Below are 15,461 nucleotides of genomic sequence, written 5' to 3'. Positions count from 1 at the left end.
GAGAGAGAGAGAGAGAGAGAGAGAGAGAGAGAGACAGACCCTTAAGGATGCCCAGCCACAGCCTACCCCTTCCCAGGTTTCAGCACCAAAATGTAGACCCAAAGTCAGGCAAGCAAGTTTTATTAACCTGCTGGGCTGCCCCATAACAATCAGAGGGGGCAGCCCTGAGCTTACAAAATGAGGGGTTTATATGGGTTAGGAAGGGCATAAGGAAGTTTTAGGACTGAGATAATCTATCAGCTTATAACAGGCACAGAGATAGTTTGTCAACTTGTGACAGATTTATAACAGCATCTTGTGACTTTTGTGGTGGCAGTTTTAAAAAAACAGGATTTTACAGGTTTGTGTAAAACAGGAATTTACAAGTATGGGTAACAAATATTTGTTTTCCCTGTCCTCCCCCAAGCTACCCAGATGGCTTTAATCAGGCTTTGCTTAATTGTAGCATGTCTGGCAGCCTCGATGTGGTGCCTAGACAGAAGTTCAGAAATGCAGCTGCAGAGCAATCGGAGTGGGGGCAGGGGAAGGTCAGCTTGTACGGAGGGAGATTTCTGAGGCAGCTTGTCCCTAACACTTTTTTAAAAAAATTTAATTTATTTCAGTAGGTGTTTGTGGAACTAGTGGTATTTGGTTACATGAGTAATTTCTTTAGTGTGATTTCTGAAATTTTGGTACACCCATCACCTGACCAGTCTACACTGGTCTTTTATCCCTCACCATCCTGCCCTTTCCCCAGAGTCCCCAAATAGCTTAGCTTCTACATATGAGTGAGAACATATGATGACTGGTTTTTCATTCCTGAGCTACTAGAACAAGAGTCTCCAATTCCATCCATGTTGCTGTAAATGACATTATTTAGTTTCTTTTTATGGCTGTGTAGTATCCCAGCCATAAAAAGATACGTGCGTGCGTGTGTGTGTGTGTGTGTGTGTGTGTGTGTGTATACATTTTCTTTAGCCATTGATTGATGGGACTTTGGTCTGATTCCCTATTTTGGCAATTGCAAATTGTGTTGCTATAAGCATGTGTGTCAGAGTATCTTTTTTGTATAATGACTTCTCCTCTGAGCAGATACCTAATAGTGAGATTATTGGGTCAAATGGTAGATCTACTTTTAGTTCTTTAAGGAATCTGATCTCCATAGTGTTTTCCATAGTGCTTGTACTAGCTTACAGTCCCACCAAGAGTGTAACAGTGTTCCATTTTCACTGCATCCATGCCAACATCTATTTTTTTTTAATTTTTTGATTATGGCCATTCTTGCAGGAATGAGGTAGTATCACATTGTGATTTTGATTTGCATTTCCCTGATAATTTAGTGATGTTGAACATTTTTCCGTATGCCTTTTGGCCATTTGTGTATCTTCTTTTGAGAATTGCCTATTCATGTCCTTAACCCACTTTTTGATGGGATTGTTTATTTTTTTCTTGATGATTGGCTTGAGTTCTTTGTAGATTCTGGATATTTGTCCTTTGTTGGATGTATAGATAGTGAACATTTTCTCTGACACTGTGGGTTGTCTGTTAACTCTGCTGATTATTTCTTTTGCTGTACAGAAGCTTTCTAGTTTAATTAAGTCCCATCCATTTGTTTTGTTTTTGTTGCTTTTGGATTCTTGGTCATGAAGTCTTTGCCTAAGCCAATGTCTAGAAGGGTTTTTCCAGTGTTATCCTCTAGAATCTTTATGGTTTGGGGTCTTAGATTTAAGTCTTTGAGCCATCTTGAGTTAATTTTTGTATAAGGTGAGAGATGAGGATACCGTTTCATTCTTCTACATATAGCTTGCCAATTATCCCAGCACTATTTGTTGAATAGGGTGTCCTTTCCCCATTTCATGTTTTTGTTTTGTCAAAGGTTAGTTAGCTGTAAGTATTTGGCTTTATTTCTGGGTCCTCTATTCTATTCCACTGATCAACTTCCCTATTTTTATACTACTATCATGCTGTTTTGGTGACTATGGCCTTAGAGTTTGAAGTTGGGTAATGTGATATTTCCAGATTTTTTTCATTTTCCGTAGTCTTGCTGTGGCTATGAGGTTTCTTTGTTGGTTCCATATGAATTTTAAGATTGTGTTTTCTAGTTCTGTGAAGAATTATGGTGGTATTTTGATGGCAATTGCATTGAATTTGTAGATTGCTTCTGACAGTATGATCATTTTCATATTAATTTTTATTCATAAGTGTGAGATGTGTTTCCATTTGTTTATGTCATCCATGATTTCTTTCAGCAGTGTTTTGTAGTTTTCCTTGTAGAGGTCTTTCATGTCCTTGGTTCAGTATATTCCTAAGTATTTGTATTAGTCTGTTTTCAGGCTGCTGCTAAAGACAAACCTGAGATTGGGTAATTTATTAAGAAAAAGAAGTTTAATTGGCTCACAGTTTTACATGGCTAGGGAGGCCTCACAATCATGATGGAAGACAAGGAAGAGCAAAAGGAGTTCTTACGTGGTGGCAGGCAACAGAGAAAGATAGCCAAGCTAAAGGGGTTTCCGTTATAAAACAGATCTTGTGAGACTTATTTACTACCGTGAGAACAGTATGGGAGAAACCTCCTCCATGATTCAGTTATCTCCCACTGGGTTCCTCCCACAACATGTGGAAAGTATGGGAGCTACAATTCAAGATAAGATTTGGGTGAGGACACAGCCAAACCATATTGGTAATATACAGACAGGCAGATAGATATATTTCTAGCTATTGTGAAAGCAATTGAATTCTTAATCCGATTCTCAGCTTGGTCACTGATGGTGTTTATGTACATTAATTTGTATCCTGAAACTTTGTTAAATTCATTTACCGGTTCTAAAAGCTTAGATAGGTCTCTAAGGTTTTCTAGGTATACAATCATATCATCTGTGAACAGTGACAGTTTGACTTTCTCTTTTCCAATTTGGATTCCTTTTCCTTCTTTCTCTTGTCTGATTGCTCTATGACTTCTAGTACTGTGTAAGTAGAAGTGGTGACAGTGGGCATCCTTGTCTTATTCCAGTTCTCCGGGGAATGCTTTCAATTTTTTCTTGTTCAGTATAATGTTGGCTCTGGAATTGTCATACATGGCTTTCATTACCTTAAGGTATGTTCCTTCTATGACGATTTTGCTGAAGGCTTAAATCATAAATGGATGCTAGATTTTGTCAAATGTTTTTTCTGTGTCTGTTGAGATGATTATGTGGTTTTTGTTTTTAATTTTGTTTATGTGGTGTAAAACATTTTTCAGGTTACCTATGTTAAACTATCCTTGCATCCCTGATATGAAACCTACTGATCATAGTGGATTATCATTTTGATATGCTGTTGGATTCAATTCTCTAGTATTTTCTTGAGGATTTTTGCATATATGTTCATCAGAGATATTGGCCTGTAGTCTTCTTTTTTTGTTATGTCTTTCCCTCATTTTGTTATTAGCGTGATGCTGGCTTTATAGAATGATTTACAGAGGATTCCCTCTTTCACTGTCTTTTGGAATAGTGTTGATAGGATTGGTACCAGTTCTTCTCTGAAAGTCTGATAGAATTCATCTGTGAACATCTGGTCCTGGACTTTATGTTGGCAGTTTTGTAATTATCATTTCAATCTCACAACTTGTTGGTCTGTTCAGAGATTCTGTATCTTCCTGGTTTAATCTAGGAGGGTTATATGTTTCCAGGAATTTCTCCATCTCCTCTAGCTTTTCTGGTTTACATGCAGAAAAGAGCTCATATTAACCATGAATGATCTTTTGCATTTCTCTGGTATTGATTTTACTATCTCCCATTTCATTTCTAATTGACATTATTTGGATCTTCTCTCTTCATTTTTTGGTTAATCTTGCTAGTGGTTTATCAATTTTATTGATCTTTTCAAAGAACCAGCTTTTTGTTTTATTTGCCTTTTGTATTGTTTTGTTGTCTTAATTTCATTTAGTTCTTCTCTGATCTTTGTTACTTCTTTTCTTCTGCTGGATTTGGGTTTAGAGTGTTCTTGTTTCTCCAGCTCTTTGAGTTATGACCTTAGATTGTCTATTTGTGCTCTTTCAGACTTTTTGATGTAGGTATTTTATGCTATGAGCCTTCCCCTCAAGGTTTTGATAGGTTGTGTCACTATTATTGTTCAGTCCAAAGAATTTTTCAATTTCCATCTTGATTTTATTCTTGACCCAATAATCATTCAGGAGTAGGTTTCTATAATTTTCATGTATTTGCATGGTTTTGAGGGTTCCTTTCAAAGTTGATTTCTGATTTTATTCCACTGGGCTCTCAGAAAATATTTGATATAGTTTTGATTTTCTTAAATTTACTGTGTTTAATTTGAAAGCCTTCACTTTGAGCTGTGAAGTTTTTCCTTCTGCTTGTTCAGTTCTATTGCTGAGAATTTCCAGTGCATTTTGTGTTTCTCTAAGTGTGTCCTTGATTTCCAGAAGTTGTGATTGTTTTATGTTTATGCTATTTTACTGAAGAATTTTCCTTTCAAATCTCCTATCACATTTTTATTTACTTAAGTTGGAGTTTACCTTTCTCTGGTGCCTCCTTGATTAGCTTAATAATTGAACTTCTGAATTATTTTTTCTGGCAATTCATAGATTTTTGTTTTGGTTTGGATCCATTGCTAGTGAGCTGGTATGATCTTTTGTGGGTGTTAAAGAACCTTGTTTTTTGTTATATTACCAGAATTCTTTTTCTGGTTCCTTCTCATTTGGGTAGGCTATGTCAGAGGGAAGATCTGGGTCTCAAGGGCTACTATTCAGATTCTTTTTTCCCATGCAGTTCTCCCTTAAAGTGATATTATCCCTCTTCCCCTAGGGATGGGGCTTCCTGTGAGCCAAACTGCAGTGATTGTTTTTGCTCTTTTGGATCTGGCCACCCAGCAGAGCTGCTGGGCTCTGGGTTGGTATGAGGGAGTGTCTGCAAGGAGTCCTGTGATGTGATTGCCTTTAGGTTTTACAACCTTGGATACCAGCACCTACTCTGATAAAGGTAGCAGGGGAGTGAAGTGGACTCTGTGAGTGTCCTTGGTTGTGTTTTTGTTAAGTGCACTGGTTTTATGTTGGCTGGCCTCTAACCAGGAGGTGGAGCTTTTGAAAGCGCATCAGCTGTGGTCCTATAGGGAGGATGAAAACTTGCCATAGGGACACCTGGTTAAGTATTCAGGTTTCTCAGGCATTGGGCAGGACCATAGAGCTCCCAAGAGATGATGACCTTTGTCTTCAGCTACCAAGGTGGTTATAGAAAGACCACCAGGTGGGAGCAGGGATAGGAGTGTCTGAGCTCAGCCTCTCATTGGGCAGGGCTTGCTGTGGCTGCTGTACATGTGGTTCCCAGTCCAATCAAGTTATATTCCCAGGGGGATTATGGCTGCCTCTACTGAGTCATAGAGGTCACCAGGGAAGTGAGAGAAAGCCAGCAGTCACAGGCCTCACTCTGCTCCACACAGTCCACAATTCAAAAAGCCAATGTCACTCCCACCATGCCCCCACAACAGCATCAAGTCTATTTCTGGGCAGCCGGTGACCCAGGCTGAGAACTTGCCCCAGACTATGAGCCTCCCTGTTGAGAAAGCAAGCAGACTCAGTTTTTCAGCATCACAGGAAGCCTGCAGCAGTGATCCAATTCCTTCAAAGGGTCCGGATTCTCTCAGCTTTCCTGATATGTCCCTGACGTAGTTCTTAGAGCAAAAGTTCATGATGTGAGTCTCCACACACTGCTCTATTTGTCCAAGCAGGAGCAGCACGCTAGTTCTGACTTCTACCCACCATCTTCCTTAATTTCAGATGGACAGGTTTTCATTGATTGAGCCCTATAGCATTTATTTGCAACATTTACAAATAAAATACATTTGTGGAAATGAATTGAATCCCTAGGAAGAATATTTAATTCAAACAAGATTATTTAGATAAGATAAAAAAAGATCCAAAGACCACAACAAGAAATTTTCCTCAACATTGTTATCGGGAGGGGTGGCATTATCCTTTGTATCATAAATTTGTGAAACTACTATGAACATGGCAAGGTTGGCAAATCCTGCTCCTTCCCCATCCCAGTCCGTCAAGCAGAACCATACTTATACTATCTGTGTCAGATAAGACACCTGACTTTTTTCTTTAGCAACTCTCCCAAGCAGGATCCACAGCCTTCATTTACAACCCGTTGAAGTATTTACCAACTCTCAAGGCATTTTAAAAAAAAGTATTCCCCCAACACTGATGGTCAGATCCCCAAACAAATATTTCCTGCAACATGTAATCACTAGGGCCGTAACATATTTGAGATGTCTTACCCTAAGTGGGTCCTGACTTTGGTCTGCAACTCCCTCATCATTTAAGCTGTATCCTCTAATATATCGCTCACATTCCTCCATTCTCTCCATGTCCTCATTCCCTCTCACTTTCAGCAGATGCTATCCCTTCTTACTGCTTACAATATTCAGTCTCAGCCAAGCTTCCTTCCTATCATTCTTCTTCATTCACGAATATTAGTTTCTTCATTCACCCTTTTTGCTTTTCCTCCTCTCTCTGAAGACCTCTATTCTTGGCTAAATCCAAATCCTCCCTGGCCTTCATTTTCTAGGATCTCATCCATCATGTACTTACTCTTTCCTTTTACACTTTCACTGTTTCCCTTTCCGAGGGCTTGTCCCTCTTCTGCTGTAAACACATTAAAGGCCCTCATCTACCTAAGAAGACTTTGGCTACTCCCCACCAAGCCCTGCAAGATAGCATCTAACCTTTCTCCTCTTAACCAGCAAACTATGAGAGGTAGTGAGCCTTCCTACAACCTTTCTTACCTCCACCATTCTAAATTCTTGACTCACTCACACTGCAAACTCTTAGATCCCAGATTCTGCCTCACCCAATTTACTCACACAGCTTTCCACACTTCTGAAGATTCCAAATGGTCTCCTAACCCCAATAATCATCTTCCTGAACCTCTCAGCCACTTTGGCAGTGTTGACTTTATCCACTTCTTCCTGCAACTCTTTTCAACTTTGAGTAGAGACCACATTTTAAAGCCTGATTCTGTGTTACTCTGCCTCTCTCAGCCTATTTGCCAATTAGCAGAGGGAATAAAGATACTCACTGTACAGATTTTTTGTGAGCATTAAATGAGATAATACATGTAATATGGCCAAAATGTAATTGGCTGTCACTGTATGATGAAATTATGTTTATTTTTACCTTTCCTTGGCATCAGAGTTGCTGAATATTCTGCATTTCTGACCACTCCTTTGTCTTCTTCATTAGATGTCCTAATTTCTTCACTTCACCTTCTGCCAAACTTATAAAGTCCCAGGGCTTCAAATATCACATCTACATGAATAACCTCTAGGTATGCCTCCAATCCTGGCTTCCCTTCCTGCCCCACCCTTTCTGATTGCCTACTGGACAAATCCCTTAGGTGTCACTTGGTGCTTCAAATTCAATCAAATTAACTGTCTTAATAATAATAACAAGGCAATCATCTTTCCTCCAAAAGCTGATTTCTACCTGATTTTCCTATTGCTGTTCATATAGCCACCATCTTTTTAAAGTGTCAAAGGTTCAAAACGTCCTCCAAATTCCTCCCTTTGTCCAAGAAAATGCTTGCTAATTTTGAACATTTTTTGTCTCCACAATATCTGTCATGTCAATCTCATGTCAATCTACTTAGTTTCCTTCTTGCTCAGCACCATTAAGCCTTCAGGAAGTTTGTTTGATTTATTATAGTGGCCTCTGAAGGGTCTTCCTTTTTCCTCTTGAGCACATTCACATTCATATCCATCCTCAATATTTCAGTTAGAAGAATACTATTAATATTAATGCAAAGCTTTGATCAAGATACTCTTCTACCTACAAAATCTTTCAGGATTTCCAATGTAGACATGGCTACCTAAACTCATCCTTCTCTTTTTCTCCTAGAAAACTTCAAGAAATAGTAAAGAAAAAGGAAAGGAAAACAATCAGACTGCATTTTTGGTAAAACTAGGAACTATATTCCAAAAATGTTTGTATATTGAGGAGCTATGCAAGAAGAATAGAAAGGGGTGAAAGCAGAGGAGATAGAAATTAACAGTGGCAGTCCTCACAAAGCACCCACAAAAATACTATTCCTGAATGTGAGTGACACCCCAAGAGGCAAAGGTCTCTGGTATCTGGAACAGCATGTGCAAAAACAAGAGTGAGGTGGATGTGGCAGGAGTCCCTCCTGTCCCTGACTTAGTACACAGAAAGAGAGGAGGTGGGCCACATATCGAATTATACAGATAAGACATGCTTGCAGGAGGGAGTTTGACATTGTAGTAGATTAGAAGGAAGCCTTCCAGTTGTGATAATTAATAACTAGCCTGAAACGCTATCCTGGGCCCATTATAATGCCCATTAAATGATAATAAAAAAAGGATTAGTATAGACCGCATACAGAGATATTCTAAGAATAACAAAAGAACGAAATGTATTAACAGAAGAATAACATTCTTCATAAAAATGTTTCTGGGTAGTCAGAAAATAAGCTTCAAAAACATTAAATAAAACTTCCCCCTTTTTACATGTCTGGTTGATCAGGATTACGTTGTTATGGCTAAAGTTTTACAGAGCTATAAAACCTGAATGTTGGTGTCTTTCTATACTGCAGATCTTCATTCACTTTCATATGTATATCATTTTTATTGTCGTGTTACTTTTGTTCAATAAAAGCTTTGTGATTAAAAAGTGGAGAAAATTTTTTTCTGGGGAACAGATGAACATTATAAATAAGTAAGCATCATAAAATTTCAAAATTTGTAATCTTATTGAAGTACTCATCTCTGAAGAAATACTTAAAAGTTGAAATACCAAAATTCAGGTAAGAGTAGATGAGGCAACAAAAGGAAATAAAATGTGAATAGCACTCAGGAATGAAGGGGGGGAATCATCATAGAATTTCAGATGAATTGAGAAATGGTGCAAGATCAAATATGCATTGTGGAAACATAGTGCAGGACACAGAGGATAGAAATGTGAATAAAAATGAAGTGGAAATAAAAAGTTTATTGGGATTAAAGAGAAACTACATCACAGAAAGTGGAGATCTGACAAACTGGTCTCCAAAGAAGGAAACCAAAATAATGATCAAAGCAAATCTTTAAAATAGAATTACATGATTTAAAATATAATTTAGATGTTTTCATTTTTTAAAAAATTAAGCTTGATCTAGGTATTAAAAGAGCTACCTTATGCCAGGAAGAACTGATCCATAATCATAAATGCCCAGACAAATCCTAATAAAGTTACTAACCTTCAAAGAAAAATAAAGCATACCTTGGCCCACCAGGTAAAATGATCAAGTCTTTTATGAGGGAGAAAATTGAGCTGACCTTAGACTTTCTTTTTCCTCTTTTAACTTTTATTTTAGGTTTAGGGGGTACACGTGCAGATTTGTTACATGGGCAAATTGCATGTCACTGGGGTTTGGTGTACAAATTATTTCATCACCCAGGTAGCAGTGATGTAGTACTCAGTGGGTAGTTTTTCAGCCTTCACCTTCCTCCCACCCTCCACCCTCAAGTAAGTCCTCCTGTCTCTTGTTCTCCTCTTTGTGTCCATGTGTACTCACTGTTTTGCATCCACTTAAGTGAGAACATGTGATACTTGGTTTTCTATTCCTATGTTAATTTGCTTAGAATAATGGCCTTCAGTTGCATCCATATTGCTGCAAAGGACATGATTTCATTCTTTTTTAGGGCTGTGTAATATTCTGTGGTGCATATATACCAAATTTTCTTTATTCAATTCACCATTAATGAGCAGGGTTGATTATATGTCTTTGCTATTGTGAAAAGTGCTGTGATAAACATACGTGTGCATGTGTCCTTATGGCAGAATAATTAATATTCCTTTGAGTGTATACCCAGTAATGGGATTGCTGGGTTGAATAGCAGTTCTAAGTTCTTTGAGATATCTCTGGACTGCTTTCCACAGGAGCTGAATTATTTTACCTTCCCACTAGCAGAATATAGGCATTCCCTTTTCTCTGCAACCTCACCAAAATCTGTTATTTTTTGACTTTGTAGTAGTAGCCATTCTGAGCAGCATGAGATAGTATCTCGTTTTGGTTTTGATTTGCATTTCTCCAATGCTTAGTGATATTGAGAATTTTTTCCCATGGTTATTGGCCACACGTATATTTTCTTTTAAGAAGTATCTGTTAAGCTGGGTGTGGTGGCTCACGCCTGTAATCCCAACACTTGAGGAAGCCGAGGCTGGCAGATTGCTTGAGTTCAGGAGTTTGAGACCAGCTTGACAAACATAGCAAAACCCCATCTCTACTGAAAATACAAAAATTAGCCAGGCATGGTGGCAGATACCTGTAATTCCAGCTACTCGGGAGGCTGAGGCAGGAGAATTGCCTGAACTCAGGAGGCGGAGGTTGCAGTCAGCTGAGATCGTGCCATTGCACTCTAGCCTGGGTGACAGTGAGACTCCATCTCAACAAAAAAAGTGTTCATGTCCTTTGCCCATTTTTTAATGAGGTTTTTTTTTTACTTTTTAAGTTTCTTATATATTCTGGATATTAGACCTTTGTTGGATGCAAAATTTGCAAATATTTTCTCCTGTTCTTTAGGTTGTCATTTACTCTGTTGATAGTTTATTTTCTTGTGTAGAAGCTCCTTAGTTTAATTAGGTCTCACTTGTCTAATTTTGGTTTTGTTGCAATTGCTTTTGGAGTCTTTGTCAAGAAATCTGCCAGGTGCTATGTCCAGAATGATATTTCCTAGGTTTTCTCCTAGGATTTTCATAAATTTAGGTTTTATATTCTTTAATCCATCTTGAGTTGAGCTTTGTATATGCTGAAAGGAAAAGTTGCAGTTTTAATCTTCTGCCTATGGCTAACCAGTTATTCAGCTCCATTTACTGAGTAGGGAGTCCCTTGCCATATTGCTTTTTGTGTTGACTTTGTCAGAGATTCCTGTAGGTATGTGGCTTTTTTTCTGGGTTCTCTAACCTGTTCCGTTGGTCTATGTGTCTTTTTTTGTACTAGTACCATGCTGATTTTGTTATTGTAGCCTTGTAGTATAGGTTGATGTCAGGTAGTGTGATGCCTCCAGCTTTGTTCTTTTTGCTTAAGATTGCTTTGGCTATTCAGGCTCTTTCTGGGTTGCATTTGAATTTTAAAATAGGTTTTTCTTTTTTTATGAGACACAGTCTCACTCTGATGCCCAGGCTGCCGTGATCATGGCTTACAGAAGCCTTAATGACCCAGGCTCAAGTGATCCTCCCATCTCAGCTTCCCAAGTAGCTGGGGACAGCAGATGAATGCCACCATGCCTATCTGCTATTATTTATTACTTCTAGAAATGACATCTCCCTATGTTGCCCAGGCTGGTCTCAAACTTCTGGGCTCAAGTGATCTTCCTGCCTCTATCTCCCAAAACACTGGGAATGCAGGCATGAGCCACCCTACCTGGCCAGTTTTTTCTAATTCTGTGAAAAATTACACTGGTAGTTTGGTACAAATTGCATTGAATCTGCATGTGGCTTTGGGTAGTATGGCCATTTTAACAATATTAATTATTACTATCCATGAGCATGTAATGTTTTTCCATTGTTTATGTTGTCTGATTTCTTTCAACCATGTTTTGTAATTCTTGCTATACAGATTTTTCACTTCCCTGGTTAGCTAGGTATTACTAAATATTTTATTCTTTTTGTGGTTATTGTGACTGAGATTGCATTCTTGATTTGTCTCTCAGCTTGAACATTATTGGTGTATAAAAATACTACTGATTTTTGTACATTTATTTTGTATCCTGAAATTTTCCTGAAGTTGTTTATCAGCTCTAGGAGCCTTTGGGCAGAGACCATGGGGTTTTCTATATATAGAATCATGTTGTCTGTGAACAGAGATAATTAGACTTCACTTCCTGTGGGGATGCCTTTTATTTCCTTCTTTTGCCTGATTGCTCTCTTTAGGGCTTCTAGTACTATGTTGAATAGAAGTGGTAAGAGTGGGCACTCTTGTCTTGCTTCAGTTCTCAAGGGGAATGCTTCCAGCTTTTGTCTATTCAGTATGATGTTGGCTGTATGTTTGTCAGAGATGGCTCTTACTGTTTTAAAGTATATTCCTTGAATGCCTGGTTTGTTGAGGGTTTTTAACATAAAGTGATGGTGAATTCTGTTGGAAGTTTTTTCTGTGTCTATGAAGATGATCGTGTGTGTGTGTGTGTGTGTGTGTGTGTGTGTGTGTGTGTGTTTAGTTCTGTTTATGTGATGAATCACATTTATTTTCATATGTTGAACCAACCTTGCATCCCAGGAAAAAAGCCTGCTTGATCATGGTGGATAAGTTTTTTGATGTGTTGCTGGATTCAGTATGCTAGTATTTTGTTGAGGATATTTGCGTCTGTGTTCATTAGTAATATTTGCCTGAAGTTTCATTTTTTCATTTTGTCTCTGCCAGGATTGGGTATGAATGATGCTGGCCTCATAAAATGACTTATGGAAACATCATTCCTCTTCAGTTTCTTGGAATAGTTTTGGTAGAATTGGTACCACCTCTTCTTTATATGTCTGGTAAAATTTGGCTGTGAATCTCTGGTCCAGGGCATTTTGTTATTGATAGATTTTTTATTATTGATTCCATTTCAGAACTTGCTATTGGTCTGTGTAGGTATTCAGTTTCTTCCTGATTCAATCTTAAGCGGTTGTATGTTACAAGGAATTTATCCATTTCTTCTAGGTTTCCAGCTCTTGTGCATAGAGGTATCCCTAATAGTCCCTAAGAGTTTTGTTTGTTTTTTGTATTTCTGTGGGGTCAGTGGTAATGTCATCTTTGTCATTTCTGCTTGTGTTTAATTGAATCATTTTTTTTGTCTACCTAGTGTTCTACCAATCTTATTTATTTTTTCAAAGAATCAACTTTTGGTCCCTCTGACTTTTTGATTATACTTTAAGTTCTAGGATACATGTGCAGAACGTGCAGGTTTGTTACATAGGTATACACATGCCATGGTGGTTTGCTGCACCCATCAACCCATCATCTACATTTGGTATTTCTCCTAATGCTATTCCTCCTCTAGTCCCCCACCCCCTGACAGGGCCCAGCACATGCTATTCCTCTCTCTGTGTCTATGTGTTTTCATTGTTCAACTCCCATTTATAAGTGAGAACATGTGGTGTTTGGTTTTCTGTTCCTGTGTTAGTTTGCTGAGAATGACAGTTTCCATCTTCATCCATGTTACTGCAAAGCACATGAACTCATTCTTTTTATGGCTGCATAGTACTCCATGGTGTATATGTGCCACATTTTCTTTATTCAGTCTATCATTGATGGGCATTTGAGCTGGTTCCAAGTCTTTACTATTCTGAATAGTGCTGCAATAAACATATCTGTGCATGTGCCTTTATAGTAGAATGATTTATAATCCTTTGTGTATTGGGAGTAATGGGATTGCTGCGTCAAATGGTATTTCTGGTTCTACATCCTTAAAGAATCACCACACTGTCTTCCACAATGGTTGAACTAATTTATACTCCCATCAAAAGTATAAAAGTGTTACTATTTCTCCATATCCTCTCCAGCATCTGTTGTTTCCTGACTTTGTAATGATTGCTATTCTAACTGGAGTGAGTTAGTATCTCATTGTGGTTTTGTTTTGCATTTCTCTAATGACCAGTGATGATGAGCCTTTTTTCATGTGTTTGCTGGCCACATAAATGTCTTCTTTTGAAAAGTATCTGTTCATATCCTTCACCCACTTTTTGATGGGGTTGTTTTTTTCTTGTAAATTTGTTTAACTTCCTTGTGATTCTGGATATTAGCCCTTTGATGAGAAGATTGCAAAAATGTTTTCTCATTCTGAAGGTTGCCTGTTCACTCTGATGATAGTTTCTTTTGCTATGCAGAGGCTCTTTAGTTTAAATAGATCCCATTTGTCAATTTTGGCTTCTGTTGCCATTGCTTTTGGTGTTTTGGTCATGACGTTTTTGCCCATGCCTATGTCCTGAATGCTATTGCCTAGGTTTTCTTCTAGGGTTTTTATGGTTTTAGGTCCTTAATCCACCTTGAGTAAATTTTTGTGCAAGGTGTAAGAAAGGGATCCAGTTTCAGTTTTCTCAACACCATTTATTAAATAGAGAATCCTTTCCTCATTGCTTGCTTTTGTCAGGTTTTTCAAAGATCAGAAGGCTGTAGATGTGGTGTTATTTCTGAGGCCTCTGTCCTGTTCTGTTGGTCTATATATTGTGGTTTTGATACCAGTACCATGCTGTTTTGGTTATTGTAGACTTGTAGTATAGTTTGAAGTCAGGTAGTATGATGCCTCCAGCTTTGTTCTTTTTGCTTAGGATTGTCTTGGCTATACAGGCTCTTTTATGGCTTCATACAAAATTTAAAGTAGTTTTTTTCTAATTCTGTGAAGAAAGTCAACAGTAGCTTGATGGGGAGAGCATTGAATCTATAAATTACTTTGGGTAGTATGACCATTTTCACAATATTGATTATTCCTATCCATAAGCATAGAGTTTTTTTCCATTTGTGTGTGTCCTCTCTTATCTCCTTGAGCAGTGGTTTGTAGTTCTCCTTGAAGAGTTCCTTCACGTCACTTGTAAGTTGTATTCCTAGGTATTTTATTCTCTTTGTAGTAATTGTGAATGGGAGTTTACTCATGATTTGGTTCTCTGTTTGTCTATTATTGGTGTATAGGAATACTTGTGATTTTTGCATATTGACTTTTGTATCCTGAGATTTTCTTAAAGTTGCTTATCAGCTTAAGGAGATTTTGGGCTGAGATAATGGGATTTTCTAAATATACAATCATGTTATTTGCAAACAGAGACAATTTGACTTCCTCTCTTCCTACTTAAATGCACTTTATTTCTCTCTTGCCCGATTGCCTTGGCCAGAACTTCCAATACCGTGTCGAATAGGAGTGGTGAGAGAGGGCATCCTTGTCTTGTGCCAGTTTTCAAAGGGAATGCTTCCAGATTTTGCCCATTTAGTGTTATATTGACTGTGGGTTTGTCATAAATAGCTCTTATTATTTTGAGATCTATTCCATCAATACCTAATTTATTGAGACTTTTTATCATAAAAAAGTGTTGAATTTTATGAAAGACCTTTTCTGCATCTGTTGAGGTAATCATGTGATTTTCTTCATTGGTGCTGTTTATGTAATGGATTACATTTATTGATTTGTGTATATTGAACCAGACTTGCATCCCAGATATGAAGCCACTGTGATCATGGTGAATAACCTTTTTTATGTGCTGCTGAATTTGGTTTGCCAGTATTTTACTGAGGATTTTTGTATTGATGTTCATCAGGGATATTGGCCTGAAAATTTCTTTTTTTGTTGTGTCTCTGCCAGGCTTTGGGATCAGTATAATGCTGGCCTCATAAAATGAGTTAGGGAGGAGTCCCTCTTTTTCTGTTGTTTGGAGTAGTTTCAGGAGGATTGGTACCAGCTCCTCTTTGCCCTCTGGTAGAATTTGGTTATGAATCCATCTGGTCCTGGGCTTTTTTTTTTTTTTTTTT

General features: G+C 38.0%; 2 protein-coding genes across 14 annotated transcripts in view; one reads left to right on the top strand and one right to left on the bottom strand.

The window, feature by feature from the left end:
- The window catches only part of LOC119473399 (probable tRNA (uracil-O(2)-)-methyltransferase), an 18,760-nt gene extending 12,418 nt beyond the window's left edge, over positions 1–6,342 (bottom strand). The window contains 1 exon segment of the mRNA XM_037743794.1: positions 6,253–6,342. Coding sequence (XP_037599722.1) covers positions 6,253–6,342 — 90 coding nt within the window.
- TRPM3 (transient receptor potential cation channel subfamily M member 3) overlaps positions 1–15,461 on the top strand; it is a 587,648-nt gene that overhangs the window by 440,603 nt on the left and 131,584 nt on the right. The gene's annotated exons all lie outside the window — the stretch shown is intronic.

This window comes from Cebus imitator, unplaced genomic scaffold (assembly GCF_001604975.1).
Source record: "Cebus imitator isolate Cc_AM_T3 unplaced genomic scaffold, Cebus_imitator-1.0 Scaffold155, whole genome shotgun sequence".
Classification (NCBI taxonomy): domain Eukaryota; kingdom Metazoa; phylum Chordata; class Mammalia; order Primates; family Cebidae; genus Cebus; species Cebus imitator.
The sequence above is the reverse complement of the archived record's forward strand: the minus strand, read 5'-3'. Positions and strand labels throughout refer to the sequence as shown.